Raw genomic sequence first — 22,575 nt, 5'->3', positions numbered from 1 at the left:
GGTCGGTTGTGGTTGAATATAACAGGGTCGGTTGTGGTTGAATATAACAGGGTCGTTTGTGGTTGAATATAACAGGGTCGTTTGTGGTTGAATATAACAGGGTCGGTTGTGGTTGAATATAACAGGGTCGGTTGAATATAACAGGGTCGGTTGAATATAACAGGGTCGGTTGTGGTTGAATATAACAGGGTCGGTTGTGGTTGAATATAACAGGGTCGGTTGTGGTTGAATATAACAGGGTCTTTTGTGGTTGAATATAACAGGGTCGGTTGTGGTTGAATATAACAGGGTCGGTTGAATATAACAGGGTCGGTTGAATATAACAGGGTCGGTTGAATATAACAGGGTCGGTTGTGGTTGAATATAACAGGGTCGGTTGTGGTTGAATATAACAGGGTCGGTTGTGGTTGAATATAACAGGGTCGGTTGAATATAACAGGGTCGGTTGAATATAACAGGGTCGGTTGAATATAACAGGGTCGGTTGAATATAACAGGGTCGGTTGTGGTTGAATATAACAGGGTCGGTTGTGGTTGAATATAACAGGGTCGGTTGTGGTTGAATATAACAGGGTCGGTTGTGGTTGAATATAACAGGGTCGGTTGTGGTTGAATATAACAGGGTCGGTTGTGGTTGAATATAACAGGGTCGGTTGTGGTTGAATATAACAGGGTCGGTTGTGGTTGAATATAACAGGGTCGGTTGTGGTTGAATATAACAGGGTCGGTTGTGGTTGAATATAACAGGGTCGTTTGTGGTTGAATATAACAGGGTCGGTTGAATATAACAGGGTCGGTTGAATATAACAGGGTCGGTTGTGGTTGAATATAACAGGGTCGGTTGTGGTTGAATATAACAGGGTCGGTTGAATATAACAGGGTCGGTTGAATATAACAGGGTCGGTTGTGGTTGAATATAACAGGGTCGGTTGTGGTTGAATATAACAGGGTCGGTTGTGGTTGAATATAACAGGGTCGGTTGTGGTTGAATATAACAGGGTCGGTTGTGGTTGAATATAACAGGGTCGGTTGTGGTTGAATATAACGGGGTCGGTTGTGGTTGAATATAACGGGGTCGGTTGTGGTTGAATATAACGGGGTCGGTTGTGGTTGAATATAACGGGGTCGGTTGTGGTTGAATATAACGGGGTCGGTTGTGGTTGAATATAACAGGGTCGGTTGAATATAACAGGGTCGGTTGAATATAACAGGGTCGGTTGAATATAACAGGGTCGGTTGAATATAACAGGGTCGGTTGTGGTTGAATATAACAGGGTCGGTTGTGGTTGAATATAACAGGGTCGGTTGAATATAACAGGGTCGGTTGTGGTTGAATATAACAGGGTCGGTTGAATATAACAGGGTCGGTTGTGGTTGAATATAACAGGGTTGGTTGTGGTTGAATATAACAGGGTCGGTTGTGGTTGAATATAACAGGGTCGGTTGTGGTTGAATATAACAGGGTCGGTTGAATATAACAGGGTCGGTTGTGGTTGAATATAACTAAGACACCACAACATATCTGTAAAGGTACTGTACCCCATTCAACAGGGCACATCTGTGGTGGTCTATGGTCATTGGCCAGTGGCAGGGCTTGAGCTGGTCATAGGAGCAGCTCTCTCTCTTTCTACAAAAGCTTTGCTGCTGTCGAGAAACCAGAGAAACAGTTGGTTATCCGTAATAACACAGTGACTTTCACAACATCAGTGGGCGGGGAGGCCACAAGCAAGTCAATCAGCACTGAAAACCATCAGCACATGAACACACACACACATGCACCGTACGTACAGGAACCTGTTCCAAAACAAACCCCCCCCCCCCCCCCCAGATTGAAACACGTATTTAACATGCTAGTTAAAACAGCTACAATGTGACGTAGTTTCTCTTCACAACAGTAGAAATACAACAGAATTGCATGCTTCATATCCTTTAAACAACTTCTATGGAAACGCATCTCATTACATTTGTTCTGTAACCATTTCTACTTCCTGGAGAGGAGGAGGAGGAGGAGGGGGGGGGTCTCGTTTAACTTATTAACAGCCCATAAGGCTGTGAACAAATGTCTCGAAGGCTCTGCTTAAGGATCATTCTAACATTTTAAATTTGAAATGCAATTAACCATTTTAAAGTTTTTTTTTAATTAAAAATAAAATAAAACACATACATTTAAGAGAAACATGTCAAAAATAACCATGTAGTTAACATCGATAACCACATTATCTGTGACAGGAAGTGTCCCAAAGTGCACCCTATATAGTGCACTACTGCAGACCACAGGGACCAGAGCCCTATGGGCCCTGGTCTAAAGTAGTGCACTATATAGGGTGCCCTTTGGGACACGTCCCTGGGGACAGTCCTCATCCTTTATTTCACGAGAGGTACTTCCAACCATGACTAAAGGCCTTTAACAGTATCTGCATAGTACTATATGGAGACCCCAATCTTTAACTGGAGTCTGAAAAATACCAGCACAAATATCAATTTAAAATAGTACAACTTAACACAAGTGTATCAAGCCTGAAAAACACATCCAACACATCTACATTCTAACAGTAAAATAACTAACTTCTCTTTCCATCCATGGGACAAATATTACAACCTTTCTCTCCCTCTCCCTCTCTTTCTCATTCCCTCTCCCTCTCTCTCATTCCCTCTATCTCTCTCTCTCATTCCCTCTCTCTCTCATTCCCTCTCTCTCTCATTCCCTCTCTCTCTCATTCCCTCTCTCTCTCATTCCCTCTCTCTCTCATTCCCTCTCTCTCTCATTCCCTCTATCTCTCTCTCTCATTCCCTCTATCTCTCATTCCCTCTATCTCTCTCTCTCATTCCCTCTATCTCTCTCTCTCATTCCCTCTATCTCTCTCTCTCATTCCCTCTATCTCTCTCTCTCATTCCCTCTATCTCTCTCTCTCATTCCCTCTATCTCTCTCTCTCATTCCCTCTATCTCTCTCTCTCATTCCCCCTCTCTCTCAAACGGTTTACGATACACAAGAGCTAGGAGGACCTAGTTGAGGGCAGTGGGTGTGTCCAGAACACTGACAACCAAACAGAGTCCAGTTGACAGCCTTAAAACAGGACGGGATACGTCTCAAACTGCATTCTATTCCCTATGTAGTGCACTACTTTAGACCAGGGCCCTATTCCCTATGTAGTGCACTACTTTAGACCAGAGCCCTATTCCCTATGTAGTGCACTACTTTAGACCAGGGCCCTATTCCCTATGTAGTGCACTACTGCAGACCAGGGCCCTATTCCCTATGTAGTGCACTACTTTAGACCAGAGCCCTATTCCCTGTGATTTGGGATGTAAACCCCTAGGACTTATCAAATACATGGCCAGTGGACTAGATCACATCGTGACTGGGATCACGAGAGATCAAATACATGGCCAGTGGACTGGATCACACCGTGACTGGGATCACGAGAGATCAAATACATGGCCAGTGGACTGGATCACATCGTGACTGGGATCACGAGAGATCAAATACATGGCGAGTGGACTGGATCACATCGTGACTGGGATCACGAGAGATCAAATACATGGCCAGTGGACTGGATCACATCGTGACTGGGATCACGAGAGATCAAATACATGGCCAGTGGACTGGATCACATCGTGACTGGGATCACGAGAGATCAAATACATGGCCAGTGGACTGGATCACATCGTGACTGGGATCACGAGAGATCAAATACATGGCCAGTGGACTGGATCACATCGTGACTGGGATCACGAGAGATCAAATACATGGCCAGTGGACTGGATCACATCGTGACTGGGATCACGAGAGATCAAATACATGGCCAGTGGACTGGATCACATCGTGACTGGGATCACGAGAGATCAAATACATGGGATCACGAGAGCCTGGAGATGTTGTCAGGTTGGGAGTGGTTAGAGAGGAGGAGGGAGGAGTCTGGAGAACATGGCTGCCTCTCATTGGCCCCGTTGTCTTCAGTGTCATCATTTGAAGGCATGGCTCTTCTTCTTCATCAGTTTGCTCCAAAGGTGGAGGGGGGAGGGGCTATTTGGATTCACCCAATAAGAACTGGAAATAGAATAACAAAGACTGGTTAGTGGAGGTAACAGACTGGTTAGTGGAGGTCGGTGGAGGTAACAGACTGGTTAGTGGAGGTAACAGACTGGTTAGTGGAGGTCGGTGGACGAAACAGACTGGTTAGTGGAGGTAACAGACTGGTTAGTGGAGGTAACAGACTGGTTAGTGGAGGTAACAGACTGGTTAGTGGACGTAACAGACTGGTTAGTGGAGGTCGGTGGACGAAACAGACTGGTTAGTGGAGGTAACAGACTGGTTAGTGGAGGTAACAGACTGGTTAGTGGAGGTAACAGACTGGTTAGTGGAGGTCGGTGGACGTAACAGACTGGTTAGTGGAGGTAACAGACTGGTTAGTGGAGGTCGGTGGACGTAACAGACTGGTTAGTGGAGGTAACAGACTGGTTAGTGGAGGTAACAGACTGGTTAGTGGAGGTAACAGACTGGTTAGTGGAGGTAACAGACTGGTTAGTGGAGGTAACAGACTGGATAGCGGAGGTAACAGACTGGTTAGCGGAGGTAAAAGACTGGTTAGCGGAGGTAACAGACTGGTTAGCGGAGGTAACAGACTGGTTAGTGGAAGTAACAGACTGGTTAGTGGAGGTAACAGACTGGTTAGCGGAGGTAACAGACTGGTTAGCGGAGGTAACAGACTGGTTAGCGGAGGTAACAGACTGGTTAGCGGAGGTAACAGACTGGTTAGTGGAGGTAACAGACTGGTTAGTGGAGGTAACAGACTGGTTAGTGGAGGTAACAGACTGGTTAGTGGAGGTCGGTGGACGTAACAGACTGGTTAGTGGAGGTTGGTGGACGTAACAGACTGGTTAGCGGAGGTAACAGACTGGTTAGTGGAGGTTGGTGGACGTAACAGACTGGTTAGTGGAGGTTGGTGGACGTAACAGACTGGTTAGTGGAGGTTAGTGGACGTAACAGACTGGTTAGTGGAGGTTGGTGGAGGTAACAGACTGGTTAGTGAAGGTTGGTGGACGTAACAGACTGGTTAGTGGAGGTCGGTGGACGTAACAGACTGGTTAGTGGAGGTAACAGACTGGTTAGTGGAGGTCGGTGGACGTAACAGACTGGTTAGTGGAGGTAACAGACTGGTTAGTGAAGGTTGGTGGACGTAACAGACTGGTTAGCGGAGGTAACAGACTGGTTAGTGAAGGTTGGTGGACGTAACAGACTGGTTAGTGGAGGTCGGTGGACGTAACAGACTGGTTAGTGGAGGTAACAGACTGGTTAGTGGAGGTAACAGACTGGTTAGTGGAGGTAAGACTGGTTAGTGGAGGTTGGTGGACGTAACAGACTGGTTAGTGGAGGTAACAGACTGGTTAGTGGAGGTTGGTGGATGTAACAGACTGGTTAGTGGAGGTAACAGACTGGTTAGTGGAGGTCGGTGGAGGTAACAGACTGGTTAGTGGAGGTCGGTGGAGGTAACAGACTGGTTAGTGGAGGTAACAGACTGGTTAGTGGAGGTAACAGACTGGTTAGTGGAGGTTGGTGGACGTAACAGACTGGTTAGTGGAGGTAACAGACTGGTTAGTGGAGGTAACAGACTGGTTAGTGGAGGTAACAGACAGGTTAGTGGAGGTAACAGACAGGTTAGTGGAGGTAACAGACAGGTTAGTGGACGTACAGACAGGTTAGTGGACGTAACAGACTGGTTAGTGGAGGTAACAGACTGGTTAGTGGAGGTAACAGACTGGTTAGTGGAGGTAACAGACTGGTTAGTGGACGTAACAGACTGGTTAGTGGAGGTTGGTGGACGTAACAGACTGGTTAGTGGAGGTAACAGACTGGTTAGTGGAGGTAACAGACTGGTTAGTGGAGGTTGGTGGACGTAACAGACTGGTTAGTGGAGGTAACAGACTGGTTAGTGGAGGTCGGTGGACGTAACAGACTGGTTAGTGGAGGTAACAGACTGGTTAGTGGAGGTAACAGACTGGTTAGTGGAGGTTGGTGGACGTAACAGACTGGTTAGTGGAGGTAACAGACTGGTTAGTGGAGGTCGGTGGACGTAACAGACTGGTTAGCGGAGGTAACAGACTGGTTAGTGGAGGTCGGTGGAGGTAACAGACTGGTTAGTGGAGGTCGGTGGAGGTAACAGACTGGTTAGTGGAGGTAACAGACTGGTTAGTGGAGGTCGGTGGAGGTAACAGACTGGTTAGTGGAGGTCGGTGGAGGTAACAGACTGGTTAGTGGAGGTAACAGACTGGTTAGTGGAGGTAACAGACTGGTTAGTGGAGGTCGGTGGACTTAACAGACTGGTTAGTGGAGGTAACAGACTGGTTAGTGGAGGTCGGTGGAGGTAACAGACTGGTTAGTGGAGGTCGGTGGACGTAACAGACTGGTTAGTGGAGGTAACAGACTGGTTAGTGGAGGTCGGTGGACGTAACAGACTGGTTAGTGGAGGTAACAGACTGGTTAGTGGAGGTCGGTGGACGTAACAGACTGGTTAGTGGAGGTAACAGACTGGTTAGTGGAGGTAACAGACTGGTTAGTGGAGGTTGGTGGACGTAACAGACTGGTTAGTGGAGGTCGGTGGAGGTAACAGACTGGTTAGTGGAGGTCGGTGGACGTAACAGACTGGTTAGTGGAGGTCGGTGGAGGTAACAGACTGGTTAGTGGAGGTAACAGACTGGTTAGTGGAGGTCGGTGGACGTAACAGACTGGTTAGTGGAGGTAACAGACTGGTTAGTGGAGGTCGGTGGACGTAACAGACTGGTTAGTGGAGGTAACAGACTGGTTAGTGGAGGTAACAGACTGGTTAGTGGAGGTTGGTGGACGTAACACACTGGTTAGTGGAGGTCGGTGGACGTAACAGACTGGTTAGTGGAGGTAACAGACTGGTTAGTGGAGGTAACAGACTGGTTAGTGGAGGTAACAGACTGGTTAGTGGAGGTTGGTGGACGTAACAGACTGGTTAGTGGAGGTAACAGACTGGTTAGTGGAGGTTGGTGGACGTAACACACTGGTTAGTGGAGGTCGGTGGACGTAACAGACTGGTTAGTGGAGGTCGGTGGACGTAACAGACTGGTTAGTGGAGGTAACAGACTGGTTAGTGGAGGTAAGACTAGTTAGTGGAGGTAACAGACTGGTTAGTGGACGTAACAGACTGGTTAGTGGACGTAACAGACTGGTTAGTGGACGTAACAGACTGGTTAGTGGACGTAACAGACTGGTTAGTGGAGGTAAGACTGGTTAGTGGACGTAACAGACTGGTTAGTGGACGTAACAGACTGGTTAGTGGACGTAACAGACTGGTTAGTGGAGGTAACAGACTGGTTAGTGGAGGTAACAGACTGGTTAGTGGAGGTAACAGACTAGTTAGTGGAGGTAACAGACTGGTTAGTGGAGGTCGGTGGAGGTAACAGACTGGTTAGTGGAGGTAACAGACTGGTTAGTGGAGGTAACAGACAGGTTAGTGGAGGTAACAGACAGGTTAGTGGACGTAACAGACTGGTTAGTGGACGTAACAGACTGGTTAGTGGACGTAACAGACTGGTTAGTGGACGTAACAGACTGGTTAGTGGAGGTAACAGACTGGTTAGTGGAGGTTGGTGGACGTAACAGACTGGTTAGTGGACGTAACAGACTGGTTAGTGGAGGTAACAGACTGGTTAGTGGAGGTAACAGACTGGTTAGTGGAGGTTGGTGGACGTAACAGACTGGTTAGTGGAGGTAACAGACTGGTTAGTGGAGGTCGGTGGACGTAACAGACTGGTTAGTGGAGGTAACAGACTGGTTAGTGGAGGTAACAGACTGGTTAGTGAAGGTTGGTGGATGTAACAGACTGGTTAGTGGAGGTAACAGACTGGTTAGTGGAGGTCGGTGGAAGTAACAGACTGGTTAGTGGAGGTCGGTGGAGGTAACAGACTGGTTAGTGGATGTTGGTGGACGTAACAGACTGGTTAGTGGAGGTCGGTGGACGTAACAGACTGGTTAGTGGAGGTAACATACTGGTTAGTGGAGGTAACAGACTGGTTAGTGGAGGTAACAGACTGGTTAGTGGAGGTCGGTGGACGTAACAGACTGGTTAGTGGAGGTCGGTGGACGTAACAGACTGGTTAGTGGAGGTAACAGACTGGTTAGTGGAGGTCGGTGGAGGTAACAGACTGGTTAGTGGAGGTCGGTGGAGGTAACAGACTGGTTAGTGGAGGTTGGTGGACGTAACATACTGGTTAGAGGAGGTAACAGACTGGTTAGTGGAGGTAACAGACTGGTTAGTGGAGGTCGGTGGACTTAACAGACTGGTTAGTGGACGTAACAGACTGGTTAGTGGAGGTAACAGACTGGTTAGTGGAGGTTGGTGGACGTAACAGACTGGTTAGTGGAGGTAACAGACTGGTTAGTGGAGGTAGCAGACTGGTTAGTGGAGGTCGGTGGACGTAACAGACTGGTTAGTGGAGGTAACAGACTGGTTAGTGGAGGTCGGTGGAAATAACAGACTGGTTAGTGGAGGTAACAGACTGGTTAGTGGAGGTCGGTGGACGTAACAGACTGGTTAATGGAGGTAACAGACTGGTTAGTGGAGGTCGGTGGACGTAACAGACTGGTTAGTGGAGGTAACAGACTGGTTAGTGGAGGTTGGTGGACGTAACAGACTGGTTAGTGGAGGTAACAGACTGGTTAGTGGAGGTAACAGACTGGTTAGTGGAGGTAACAGACTGGTTAGTGGAGGTAACAGACTGGTTAGCGGAGGTAACAGACTGGTTAGCGGAGGTAAAAGACTGGTTAGCGGAGGTAACAGACTGGTTAGCGGAGGTAACAGACTGGTTAGTGGAAGTAACAGACTGGTTAGTGGAGGTAACAGACTGGTTAGTGGAGGTAACAGACTGGTTAGCGGAGGTAACAGACTGGTTAGCGGAGGTAACAGACTGGTTAGCGGAGGTAACAGACTGGTTAGTGGAGGTAACAGACTGGTTAGTGGAGGTAACAGACTGGTTAGTGGAGGTAACAGACTGGTTAGTGGAGGTCGGTGGACGTAACAGACTGGTTAGTGGAGGTTGGTGGACGTAACAGACTGGTTAGCGGAGGTAACAGACTGGTTAGTGGAGGTTGGTGGACGTAACAGACTGGTTAGTGGAGGTTGGTGGACGTAACAGACTGGTTAGTGGAGGTTAGTGGACGTAACAGACTGGTTAGTGGAGGTTGGTGGAGGTAACAGACTGGTTAGTGAAGGTTGGTGGACGTAACAGACTGGTTAGTGGAGGTCGGTGGACGTAACAGACTGGTTAGTGGAGGTAACAGACTGGTTAGTGGAGGTCGGTGGACGTAACAGACTGGTTAGTGGAGGTAACAGACTGGTTAGTGAAGGTTGGTGGACGTAACAGACTGGTTAGCGGAGGTAACAGACTGGTTAGTGAAGGTTGGTGGACGTAACAGACTGGTTAGTGGAGGTCGGTGGACGTAACAGACTGGTTAGTGGAGGTAACAGACTGGTTAGTGGAGGTAACAGACTGGTTAGTGGAGGTAAGACTGGTTAGTGGAGGTTGGTGGACGTAACAGACTGGTTAGTGGAGGTAACAGACTGGTTAGTGGAGGTCGGTGGACGTAACAGACTGGTTAGTGGAGGTAACAGACTGGTTAGTGGAGGTTGGTGGATGTAACAGACTGGTTAGTGGAGGTAACAGACTGGTTAGTGGAGGTCGGTGGAGGTAACAGACTGGTTAGTGGAGGTCGGTGGAGGTAACAGACTGGTTAGTGGAGGTAACAGACTGGTTAGTGGAGGTAACAGACTGGTTAGTGGAGGTTGGTGGACGTAACAGACTGGTTAGTGGAGGTAACAGACTGGTTAGTGGAGGTAACAGACTGGTTAGTGGAGGTAACAGACAGGTTAGTGGAGGTAACAGACAGGTTAGTGGACGTAACAGACAGGTTAGTGGACGTAACAGACTGGTTAGTGGAGGTAACAGACTGGTTAGTGGAGGTAACAGACTGGTTAGTGGAGGTAACAGACTGGTTAGTGGACGTAACAGACTGGTTAGTGGAGGTTGGTGGACGTAACAGACTGGTTAGTGGAGGTAACAGACTGGTTAGTGGAGATAACAGACTGGTTAGTGGAGGTTGGTGGACGTAACAGACTGGTTAGTGGAGGTAACAGACTGGTTAGTGGAGGTCGGTGGACGTAACAGACTGGTTAGTGGAGGTAACAGACTGGTTAGTGAAGGTTGCTGGACGTAACAGACTGGTTAGTGGAGGTCGGTGGAGGTAACAGACTGGTTAGTGGAGGTCGGTGGAGGTAACAGACTGGTTAGTGGAGGTAACAGACTGGTTAGTGGAGGTCGGTGGAGGTAACAGACTGGTTAGTGGAGGTCGGTGGAGGTAACAGACTGGTTAGTGGAGGTAACAGACTGGTTAGTGGAGGTAACAGACTGGTTAGTGGAGGTCGGTGGACTTAACAGACTGGTTAGTGGAGGTAACAGACTGGTTAGTGGAGGTCGGTGGAGGTAACAGACTGGTTAGTGGAGGTCGGTGGACGTAACAGACTGGTTAGTGGAGGTAACAGACTGGTTAGTGGAGGTCGGTGGACGTAACAGACTGGTTAGTGGAGGTAACAGACTGGTTAGTGGAGGTAACAGACTGGTTAGTGGAGGTCGGTGGACGTAACAGACTGGTTAGTGGAGGTAACAGACTGGTTAGTGGAGGTAACAGACTGGTTAGTGGAGGTTGGTGGACGTAACAGACTGGTTAGTGGAGGTCGGTGGAGGTAACAGACTGGTTAGTGGAGGTCGGTGGACGTAACAGACTGGTTAGTGGAGGTCGGTGGAGGTAACAGACTGGTTAGTGGAGGTAACAGACTGGTTAGTGGAGGTCGGTGGACGTAACAGACTGGTTAGTGGAGGTAACAGACTGGTTAGTGGAGGTCGGTGGACGTAACAGACTGGTTAGTGGAGGTAACAGACTGGTTAGTGGAGGTAACAGACTGGTTAGTGGAGGTTGGTGGACGTAACACACTGGTTAGTGGAGGTCGGTGGACGTAACAGACTGGTTAGTGGAGGTAACAGACTGGTTAGTGGAGGTAACAGACTGGTTAGTGGAGGTAACAGACTGGTTAGTGGAGGTTGGTGGACGTAACAGACTGGTTAGTGGAGGTAACAGACTGGTTAGTGGAGGTTGGTGGACGTAACACACTGGTTAGTGGAGGTCGGTGGACGTAACAGACTGGTTAGTGGAGGTCGGTGGACGTAACAGACTGGTTAGTGGAGGTAACAGACTGGTTAGTGGAGGTAAGACTAGTTAGTGGAGGTAACAGACTGGTTAGTGGACGTAACAGACTGGTTAGTGGACGTAACAGACTGGTTAGTGGACGTAACAGACTGGTTAGTGGAGGTAAGACTAGTTAGTGGAGGTAACAGACTGGTTAGTGGACGTAACAGACTGGTTAGTGGACGTAACAGACTGGTTAGTGGAGGTAACAGACTGGTTAGTGGAGGTAACAGACTAGTTAGTGGAGGTAACAGACTGGTTAGTGGAGGTCGGTGGAGGTAACAGACTGGTTAGTGGAGGTAACAGACTGGTTAGTGGAGGTAACAGACAGGTTAGTGGAGGTAACAGACAGGTTAGTGGACGTAACAGACTGGTTAGTGGACGTAACAGACTGGTTAGTGGAGGTTGGTGGATGTAACAGACTGGTTAGTGGACGTAACAGACTGGTTAGTGGACGTAACAGACTGGTTAGTGGAGGTAACAGACTGGTTAGTGGAGGTTGGTGGACGTAACAGACTGGTTAGTGGAGGTAACAGACTGGTTAGTGGAGGTCGGTGGACGTAACAGACTGGTTAGTGGAGGTAACAGACTGGTTAGTGGAGGTCGGTGGACGTAACAGACTGGTTAGCGGAGGTAACAGACTGGTTAGTGAAGGTTGGTGGACGTAACAGACTGGTTAGCGGAGGTAACAGACTGGTTAGTGGAGGTTGGTGGATGTAACAGACTGGTTAGTGGAGGTAACAGACTGGTTAGTGGAGGTAACAGACTGGTTAGTGGAGGTAAGACTGGTTAGTGGAGGTTGGTGGACGTAACAGACTGGTTAGTGGAGGTAACAGACTGGTTAGTGAAGGTTGGTGGACGTAACAGACTGGTTAGTGGAGGTCGGTGGACGTAACAGACTGGTTAGTGCAGGTAACAGACTGGTTAGTGGAGGTAACAGACTGGTTAGTGGAGGTAAGACTGGTTAGTGGAGGTTGGTGGACGTAACAGACTGGTTAGTGGAGGTAACAGACTGGTTAGTGGAGGTCGGTGGACGTAACAGACTGGTTAGTGGAGGTAACAGACTGGTTAGTGGAGGTTGGTGGATGTAACAGACTGGTTAGTGGAGGTAACAGACTGGTTAGTGGAGGTCGGTGGAGGTAACAGACTGGTTAGTGGAGGTCGGTGGAGGTAACAGACTGGTTAGTGGAGGTAACAGACTGGTTAGTGGAGGTAACAGACTGGTTAGTGGAGGTTGGTGGACGTAACAGACTGGTTAGTGGAGGTAACAGACTGGTTAGTGGAGGTAACAGACTGGTTAGTGGAGGTAACAGACAGGTTAGTGGAGGTAACAGACAGGTTAGTGGAGGTAACAGACAGGTTAGTGGACGTAACAGACAGGTTAGTGGACGTAACAGACTGGTTAGTGGAGGTAACAGACTGGTTAGTGGAGGTAACAGACTGGTTAGTGGAGGTAACAGACTGGTTAGTGGAGGTAACAGACTGGTTAGTGGACGTAACAGACTGGTTAGTGGAGGTTGGTGGACGTAACAGACTGGTTAGTGGAGGTAACAGACTGGTTAGTGGAGGTAACAGACTGGTTAGTGGAGGTTGGTGGACGTAACAGACTGGTTAGTGGAGGTAACAGACTGGTTAGTGGAGGTAACAGACTGGTTAGTGGAGGTAACAGACTGGTTAGTGGAGGTCGGTGGACGTAACAGACTGGTTAGTGGAGGTAACAGACTGGTTAGTGAAGGTTGCTGGACGTAACAGACTGGTTAGTGGAGGTCGGTGGAGGTAACAGACTGGTTAGTGGAGGTCGGTGGAGGTAACAGACTGGTTAGTGGAGGTAACAGACTGGTTAGTGGAGGTCGGTGGAGGTAACAGACTGGTTAGTGGAGGTCGGTGGAGGTAACAGACTGGTTAGTGGAGGTAACAGACTGGTTAGTGGAGGTAACAGACTGGTTAGTGGAGGTCGGTGGACTTAACAGACTGGTTAGTGGAGGTAACAGACTGGTTAGTGGAGGTCGGTGGAGGTAACAGACTGGTTAGTGGAGGTCGGTGGACGTAACAGACTGGTTAGTGGAGGTAACAGACTGGTTAGTGGAGGTCGGTGGACGTAACAGACTGGTTAGTGGAGGTAACAGACTGGTTAGTGGAGGTAACAGACTGGTTAGTGGAGGTCGGTGGACGTAACAGACTGGTTAGTGGAGGTAACAGACTGGTTAGTGGAGGTAACAGACTGGTTAGTGGAGGTTGGTGGACGTAACAGACTGGTTAGTGGAGGTCCGTGGAGGTAACAGACTGGTTAGTGGAGGTCGGTGGACGTAACAGACTGGTTAGTGGAGGTAACAGACTGGTTAGTGGAGGTCGGTGGACGTAACAGACTGGTTAGTGGAGGTAACAGACTGGTTAGTGGAGGTAACAGACTGGTTAGTGGAGGTTGGTGGACGTAACACACTGGTTAGTGGAGGTCGGTGGACGTAACAGACTGGTTAGTGGAGGTAACAGACTGGTTAGTGGAGGTAACAGACTGGTTAGTGGAGGTAACAGACTGGTTAGTGGAGGTTGGTGGACGTAACAGACTGGTTAGTGGAGGTAACAGACTGGTTAGTGGAGGTTGGTGGACGTAACACACTGGTTAGTGGAGGTCGGTGGACGTAACAGACTGGTTAGTGGAGGTCGGTGGACGTAACAGACTGGTTAGTGGAGGTAACAGACTGGTTAGTGGAGGTAAGACTAGTTAGTGGAGGTAACAGACTGGTTAGTGGACGTAACAGACTGGTTAGTGGACGTAACAGACTGGTTAGTGGAGGTAAGACTAGTTAGTGGAGGTAACAGACTGGTTAGTGGACGTAACAGACTGGTTAGTGGACGTAACAGACTGGTTAGTGGAGGTAACAGACTGGTTAGTGGAGGTAACAGACTAGTTAGTGGAGGTAACAGACTGGTTAGTGGAGGTCGGTGGAGGTAACAGACTGGTTAGTGGAGGTAACAGACTGGTTAGTGGAGGTAACAGACAGGTTAGTGGAGGTAACAGACAGGTTAGTGGACGTAACAGACTGGTTAGTGGACGTAACAGACTGGTTAGTGGAGGTTGGTGGATGTAACAGACTGGTTAGTGGACGTAACAGACTGGTTAGTGGACGTAACAGACTGGTTAGTGGAGATAACAGACTGGTTAGTGGAGGTTGGTGGACGTAACAGACTGGTTAGTGGAGGTAACAGACTGGTTAGTGGAGGTCGGTGGACGTAACAGACTGGTTAGTGGAGGTAACAGACTGGTTAGTGGAGGTAACAGACTGGTTAGTGAAGGTTGGTGGATGTAACAGACTGGTTAGTGGAGGTAACAGACTGGTTAGTGGAGGTCGGTGGAAGTAACAGACTGGTTAGTGGAGGTCGGTGGAGGTAACAGACTGGTTAGTGGATGTTGGTGGACGTAACAGACTGGTTAGTGGAGGTCGGTGGACGTAACAGACTGGTTAGTGGAGGTAACATACTGGTTAGTGGAGGTAACAGACTGGTTAGTGGAGGTAACAGACTGGTTAGTGGAGGTCGGTGGACGTAACAGACTGGTTAGTGGAGGTCGGTGGACGTAACAGACTGGTTAGTGGAGGTAACAGACTGGTTAGTGGAGGTCGGTGGAGGTAACAGACTGGTTAGTGGAGGTCGGTGGAGGTAACAGACTGGTTAGTGGAGGTTGGTGGACGTAACATACTGGTTAGAGGAGGTAACAGACTGGTTAGTGGAGGTAACAGACTGGTTAGTGGAGGTCGGTGGACTTAACAGACTGGTTAGTGGACGTAACAGACTGGTTAGTGGAGGTAACAGACTGGTTAGTGGAGGTTGGTGGACGTAACAGACTGGTTAGTGGAGGTAACAGACTGGTTAGTGGAGGTAGCAGACTGGTTAGTGGAGGTCGGTGGACGTAACAGACTGGTTAGTGGAGGTAACAGACTGGTTAGTGGAGGTCGGTGGAAATAACAGACTGGTTAGTGGAGGTAACAGACTGGTTAGTGGAGGTCGGTGGATGTAACAGACTGGTTAGTGGAGGTAACAGACTGGTTAGTGGAGGTCGGTGGAAATAACAGACTGGTTAGTGGAGGTAACAGACTGGTTAGTGGAGGTCGGTGGACGTAACAGACTGGTTAATGGAGGTAACAGACTGGTTAGTGGAGGTCGGTGGACGTAACAGACTGGTTAGTGGAGGTAACAGACTGGTTAGTGGAGGTTGGTGGACGTAACACACTGGTTAGTGGAGGTCGGTGGACGTAACAGACTGGTTAGTGGAGGTTGGTGGACGTAACAGACTGGTTAGTGGAGGTAACAGACTGGTTAGTGGAGGTAACAGACTGGTTAGTGGAGGTAACAGACTGGTTAGTGGAGGTAACACTGGTTAGTGGACGTAACAGACTGGTTAGTGGACGTAACAGACTGGTTAGTGGATGTAACAGACTGGTTAGTGGAGGTAACAGACTGGTTAGTGGAGGTAACAGACTGGTTAGTGGAGGTCGGTGGACGTAACAGACTGGTTAGTGGAGGTAACAGACTGGTTAGTGGAGGTCGGTGGACGTAACAGACTGGTTAGTGGAGGTCGGTGGACGTAACAGACTGGTTAGTGGACGTAACAGACTGGTTAGTGGATGTAACAGACTGGTTAGTGGAGGTAACAGACTGGTTAGTGGAGGTCGGTGGACGTAACAGACTGGTTAGTGGAGGTAACAGACTGGTTAGTGGAGGTCGGTGGACGTAACAGACTGGTTAGTGGAGGTCGGTGGACGTAACAGACTGGTTAGTGGAGGTAACAGACTGGTTAGTGGAGGTCGGTGGACGTAACAGACTGGTTAGTGGAGGTAACAGACTGGTTAGTGGAGGTAACAGACTGGTTAGTGGAGGTTGGTGGAGGTAACACACTGGTTAGTGGAGGTAACACACTGGTTAGTGGAGGTAACAGACTGGTTAGTGGAGGTAACAGACTGGTTAGTGGAGGTCGGTGGAGGTAACAGACTGGTTAGTGGACGTAACAGACTGGTTAGTGGAGGTAACAGACTGGTTAGTGGAGGTAACAGACTGGTTAGTGGAGGTAACAGACTGGTTAGTGGACGTAACAGACTGGTTAGTGGAGGTCGGTGGACGTAACAGACTGGTTAGTGGAGGTCGGTGGACGTAACAGACTGGTTAGTGGAGGTCGGTGGACGTAACAGACTGGTTAGTGGAGGTAGCAGACTGGTTAGTGGAGGTAACAGACTGGTTAGTGGAGGTAACAGACTGGTTAGTGGAGGTAACAGACTGGTTAGTGGAGGTCGGTGGACGTAACACACTGGTTAGTGGAGGTAACAGACTGGTTAGTGGAGGTTGGTGGACGTAACATACTGGTTAGTGGAGGTAACAGACTGGTTAGTGGATGTAACAGACTGGTTAGTGGAGGTAACAGACTGGTTAGTGGAGGTCGGTGGACGTAACAGACTGGTTAGTGGAGGTAACAGACTGGTTAGTGGAGGTCGGTGGACGTAACAGACTGGTTAGTGGAGGTCGGTGGACGTAACAGACTGGTTAGTGGACGTAACAGACTGGTTAGTGGATGTAACAGACTGGTTAGTGGAGGTAACAGACTGGTTAGTGGAGGTCGGTGGACGTAACAGACTGGTTAGTGGAGGTAACAGACTGGTTAGTGGAGGTCGGTGGACGTAACAGACTGGTTAGTGGAGGTCGGTGGACGTAACAGACTGGTTAGTGGAGGTAACAGACTGGTTAGTGGAGGTCGGTGGACGTAACAGACTGGTTAGTGGAGGTAACAGACTGGTTAGTGGAGGTAACAGACTGGTTAGTGGAGGTAACAGACTGGTTAGTGGAGGTAACAGACTGGTTAGTGGAGGTTGGTGGAGGTAACACACTGGTTAGTGGAGGTAACACACTGGTTAGTGGAGGTAACAGACTGGTTAGTGGAGGTAACAGACTGGTTAGTGGAGGTCGGTGGACGTAACAGACTGGTTAGTGGAGGTCGGTGGACGTAACAGACTGGTTAGTGGACGTAACAGACTGGTTAGTGGAGGTAACAGACTGGTTAGTGGAGGTAACAGACTGGTTAGTGGAGGTAACAGACTGGTTAGTGGACGTAACAGACTGGTTAGTGGAGGTCGGTGGACGTAACAGACTGGTTAGTGGAGGTAACAGACTGGTTAGTGGAGGTAACAGACTGGTTAGTGGAGGTCGGTGGACGTAACAGACTGGTTAGTGGAGGTCGGTGGACGTAACAGACTGGTTAGTGGAGGTAGCAGACTGGTTAGTGGAGGTAACAGACTGGTTAGTGGAGGTAACAGACTGGTTAGTGGAGGTAACAGACTGGTTAGTGGAGGTCGGTGGACGTAACACACTGGTTAGTGGAGGTAACAGACTGGTTAGTGGAGGTTGGTGGACGTAACATACTGGTTAGTGGAGGTAACAGACTGGTTAGTGGAGGTAACAGACTGGTTAGTGGAGGTAGCAGACTGGTTAGTGCACGTAACAGACTGGTTAGTGGACGTAACAGACTGGTTAGTGGAGGTAACAGACTGGTTAGTGGAGGTCGGTGGACGTAACAGACTGGTTAGTGGAGGTCGGTGGACGTAACAGAATGGTTAGTGAGCCACTCCCGTTTCAGATAATCAGTCTTCTCTCTATTAATCAGAGTAGCCGTGTTCGATCTCACACTCGGGGTGAGACATAGACAGGAGTGAAACAGGAAACCTAAATGAATAGAGTGTAGCCTCACCTTGTCTTGACCCCCAAAGTCGGGTGGTTTAGAACTGTCCAGCGCTGCTGGGGTCACACTGTAACAGACGCACGATGGAGGGGTCACTTTTAGCCCCTTTAATGAACTCTTCCAGAGACAGTTTACCTGGAGAAACACAACAACAGGAGACAGTCCGGTTATATTAATGTTTAATGAACTCTTCCAGAGGTATACCCTATACCCTATACCCTATACCCTATACACTAACACTCCCACTATCGGCTGCCACTGTAGGCTGTACTGTGTTGTAGGTGGATGAGATGAGACCTACCGTCTCTGTTGGTGTCCATCTGTCTGAAGATCTTCTCTGTTCTCTTCTCTGGAGTAGACTCGTCCTCTGGCATCTTCATCACAGACGACACCATCTTATAGATCGCCTGGAGTATAAACACACAGACACTATCTTATAGAGCTCCTGGAGAATAAACACACAGACACCATCTAATAGATCTGGGGAATAAACACACAGACACCATCTAATAGATCTGGGGAATAAACACACAGACACCATCTAATAGATTTGGAGAATAAACACACAGACACCATCTAATAGATCTGGAGAATAAACACACAGACACCATCTAATAGATCTGGGGAATAAACACACAGACACCATCTAATAGATTTGGAGAATAAACACACAGACACCATCTAATACTTATAGATCTGGAGAATAAACACACAGACACCATCTAATAGATCTGGAGAATAAACACACAGACACCATCTAATAGATCTGGAGAATAAACACACAGACACCATCTAATAGATCTCCTGGAGAATAAACACACAGACACCATCTAATAGATCTGGAGAATAAACACACAGACACCTTCTAATAGATCTGGAGAATAAACACACAGACACCATCTAATAGATCTGGAGAATAAACACACAGACACCATCTAATAGATCTCCTGGAGAATAAACACACAGACACCATCTAATAGATCTGGAGAATAAACACACAGACACCATCTAATAGATCTGGAGAATAAACACACAGACACCATCTAATAGATTTGGAGAATAAACACACAGACACCATCTAATAGATCTGGAGAATAAACACACAGACACCATCTAATAGATCTGGAGAATAAACACACAGACACCATCTAATAGATCTGGAGAATAAACACACAGACACCATCTAATAGATCTGGGGAATAAACACACAGACACCATCTAATAGATTTGGAGAATAAACACACAGACACCATCTAATAGATTTGGAGAATAAACACACAGACACCATCTAATAGATCTGGAGAATAAACACACAGACACCATCTAATAGATCTCCTGGAGAATAAACACACAGACACCATCTAATAGATCTGGAGAATAAACACACAGACACCTTCTAATAGATCTGGAGAATAAACACACAGACACCATCTAATAGATCTGGAGAATAAACACACAGACACCATCTAATAGATCTCCTGGAGAATAAACACACAGACACCATCTAATAGATCTGGAGAATAAACACACAGACACCATCTAATAGATCTGGAGAATAAACACACAGACACCTTCTAATAGATCTGGAGAATAAACACACAGACACCATCTAATAGATCTGGAGAATAAACACACAGACACCATCTAATAGATCTGGAGAATAAACACACAGACACCATCTAATAGATCTGGAGAATAAACACACAGACACCATCTAATAGATCTGGAGAATAAACACACAGACACCATCTAATAGATCTGGAGAATAAACACACAGACACCATCTAATAGATCTGGAGAATAAACACACAGACACCATCTAATAGATCTGGAGAATAAACACACAGACACCATCTAATAGATCTGGAGAATAAACACACAGACACCTTCTAATAGATCTGGAGAATAAACACACAGACACCATCTAATAGATCTGGAGAATAAACACACAGACACCATCTAATAGATCTGGAGAATAAACACACAGACACCATCTAATAGATCTCCTGGAGAATAAACACACAGACACCATCTAATAGATCTGGAGAATAAACACACAGACACCATCTAATAGATCTGGGGAATAAACACACAGACACCATCTAATAGATCTGGAGAATAAACACACAGACGCCATCTAATAGATCTCTGGGTCTGGGACTGTCTGCCAGCGGGCTGGGAACTAGGACTGTCTGCCAGCGGGCTGGGAACTAGGACTGTCTGCCATCGGGCTGGGAACTAGGACTGGTCTGGGACTGTCTGCCAGCGGGCTGGGAACTAGGACTGTCTGCCAGCGGGCTGGGAACTAGGACTGTCTGCCAGCGGGCTGGGAACTAGGACTGTCTGCCAGCGGGCTGGGAACTAGGACTGTCTGCCAGCGGGCTGGGAACTAGGACTGTCTGCCAGCGGGCTGGGAACTAGGACTGTCTGCCAGCGGGCTGGGAACTAGGACTGTCTGCCAGCGGGCTGGGAACTAGGACTGTCTGCCAGCGGGCTGGGAACTAGGACTGTCTGCCAGCGGGCTGGGAACTAGGACTGTCTGCCAGCGGGCTGGGAACTAGGACTGTCTGCCAGCGGGCTGGGAACTAGGACTGTCTGCCAGCGGGCTGGGAACTAGGACTGTCTGCCAGCGGGCTGGGAACTAGGACTGTCTGGGACTGGGAGCTAGGACTGGTCTGGGACTGGGAACTAGGACTGGTCTGGGACTGGGAGCTAGGACTGGTCTGGGACTGGGAGCTAGGACTGGTCTGGGACTGGGAGCTAGGACTGGTCTGGGACTGGGAACTAGGACTGGTCTGGGACTGGGAACTAGGACTGGTCTGGGACTGGGAGCTAGGACTGGTCTGGGACTGGGAGCTAGGACTGGTCTGGGACTGGGAGCTAGGACTGGTCTGGGACTGGGAGCTAGGACTGGTCTGGGACTGGGAGCTAGGACTGGGCTGGGACTGGGAACTGGGACTGGTCTGGGACTGTGAGCTAGGACTGGTCTGGGACTGGGAGCTAGGACTGGTCTGGGAACTAGGACTGGTCTGGGACTGGGAGCTAGGACTGGTCTGGGACTGGGAACTAGGACTGGTCTGGGACTGGGAACTAGGACTGGACTGGGAACTAGGACTGGTCTGGGACTGGGAGCTAGGACTGGTCTGGAACTGGGAGCCAGGACTGGTCTGGGACTGGGAACTAGGACTGGTCTGGGACTGGGAACTAGGACTGGTCTGGGACTGGGAACTAGGACTGGTCTGGGACTGGGAAATAGGACTGGTCTGGGACTGGGAACTAGGACTGGTCTGGGACTGGGAACTAGGACTGGTCTGGGACTGGGAACTAGGACTGGTCTGGGAGCTAGGACTGGGCTGGGAACTAGGACTGGACTGGGAGATAGGACTGGTCTGGGACTGGGAGCTAGGACTGGTCTGGGACTGGGAGCTAGGACTGGTCTGGGACTGGGAGCTAGGACTGGTCTGGGACTGGGAACTAGGACTGGACTGGGAGCTAGGACTGGTCTGGGACTGGTAACTAGGACTGGTCTGGGACTGGGAACTAGGACTGGTCTGGGACTGGGAGCTAGGACTGGTCTGGGACTGGGAACTAGGACTGGTCTGGGACTGGGAACTAGGACTGGTCTGGGAACTAGGACTGGTCTGGGACTGGTCTGGGACTGGGAGCTAGGACTGGTCTGGGACTGGGAACTAGGACTGGTCTGGGACTGGGAACTAGGACTGGGCTGGGACTGGGAGCTAGGACTGGTCTGGGACTGGGAACTAGGACTGGTCTGGCACTGGGAACTAGGACTGGTCTGGGACTGGGAACTAGGACTGGTCTGGGACTGGGAACTAGGACTGGTCTGGGACTGGGAACTAGGACTGGTCTGGGACTGGGAACTAGGACTGGTCTGGGACTGGGAACTAGGACTGGTCTGGGACTGGGAACTAGGACTGGTCTGGGACTGGGAACTAGGACTGGTCTGGGACTGGGAACTAGGACTGGTCTGGGACTGGGAACTAGGACTGGTCTGGGACTGGGAACTAGGACTGGTCTGGGACTGGGAACTAGGACTGGTCTGGGACTGGGAACTAGGACTGGTCTGGGACTGGGAACTAGGACTGGTCTGGGACTGGGAACTAGGACTGGTCTGGGACTGGGAACTAGGACTGGTCTGGGACTGGGAACTAGGACTGGTCTGGGACTGGGAACTAGGACTGGTCTGGGACTGGGAACTAGGACTGGGCTGGGACTGGGAGCTAGGACTGGTCTGGGACTGGGAGCTAGGACTGGTCTGGGACTGGGAGCTAGGACTGGTCTGGGACTGGGAACTAGGACTGGTCTGGGACTGGGAGCTAGGACTGGGCTGGGGCTGGGAGCTAGGACTGGGCTGGGGCTGGGAGCTAGGACTGGGAGCTAGGACTGGTCTGGGACTGGGAACTAGGACTGGTCTGGGACTGGGAACTAGGACTGGGCTGGGACTGGGAGCTAGGACTGGTCTGGGACTGGGAGCTAGGACTGGTCTGGGACTGGGAGCTAGGACTGGTCTGGGAGCTAGGACTGGTCTGGGACTGGGAGCTAGGACTGGTCTGGGACTAGGAGCTAGGA

General features: G+C 49.3%; 1 protein-coding gene across 5 annotated transcripts in view; it reads right to left on the bottom strand.

The window, feature by feature from the left end:
• Positions 1–2,151: 2,151 nt before the first annotated feature.
• Positions 2,152–22,575, bottom strand: part of LOC129842353 (neurocalcin-delta A) — a 136,377-nt gene continuing 115,953 nt past the window's right edge. For all 5 annotated transcript variants that reach the window (XM_055910876.1, XM_055910879.1, XM_055910877.1 and 2 more), the window contains 3 exons: positions 18,287–18,392; positions 17,995–18,120; positions 2,152–4,049 (listed from right to left, as the gene is read on the bottom strand). In XM_055910876.1, the coding sequence (XP_055766851.1) occupies positions 18,023–18,120; positions 18,287–18,392 (204 nt within the window). In that variant the 3' untranslated portion in view covers positions 2,152–4,049; positions 17,995–18,022. The remainder of the gene's footprint in view (positions 4,050–17,994; positions 18,121–18,286; positions 18,393–22,575) is intronic.

This window comes from Salvelinus fontinalis, unplaced genomic scaffold, assembly GCF_029448725.1.
Source record: "Salvelinus fontinalis isolate EN_2023a unplaced genomic scaffold, ASM2944872v1 scaffold_0035, whole genome shotgun sequence".
NCBI classification, from domain to species: domain Eukaryota; kingdom Metazoa; phylum Chordata; class Actinopteri; order Salmoniformes; family Salmonidae; genus Salvelinus; species Salvelinus fontinalis.
This window is presented reverse-complemented; position numbering and strand designations above follow the sequence as displayed.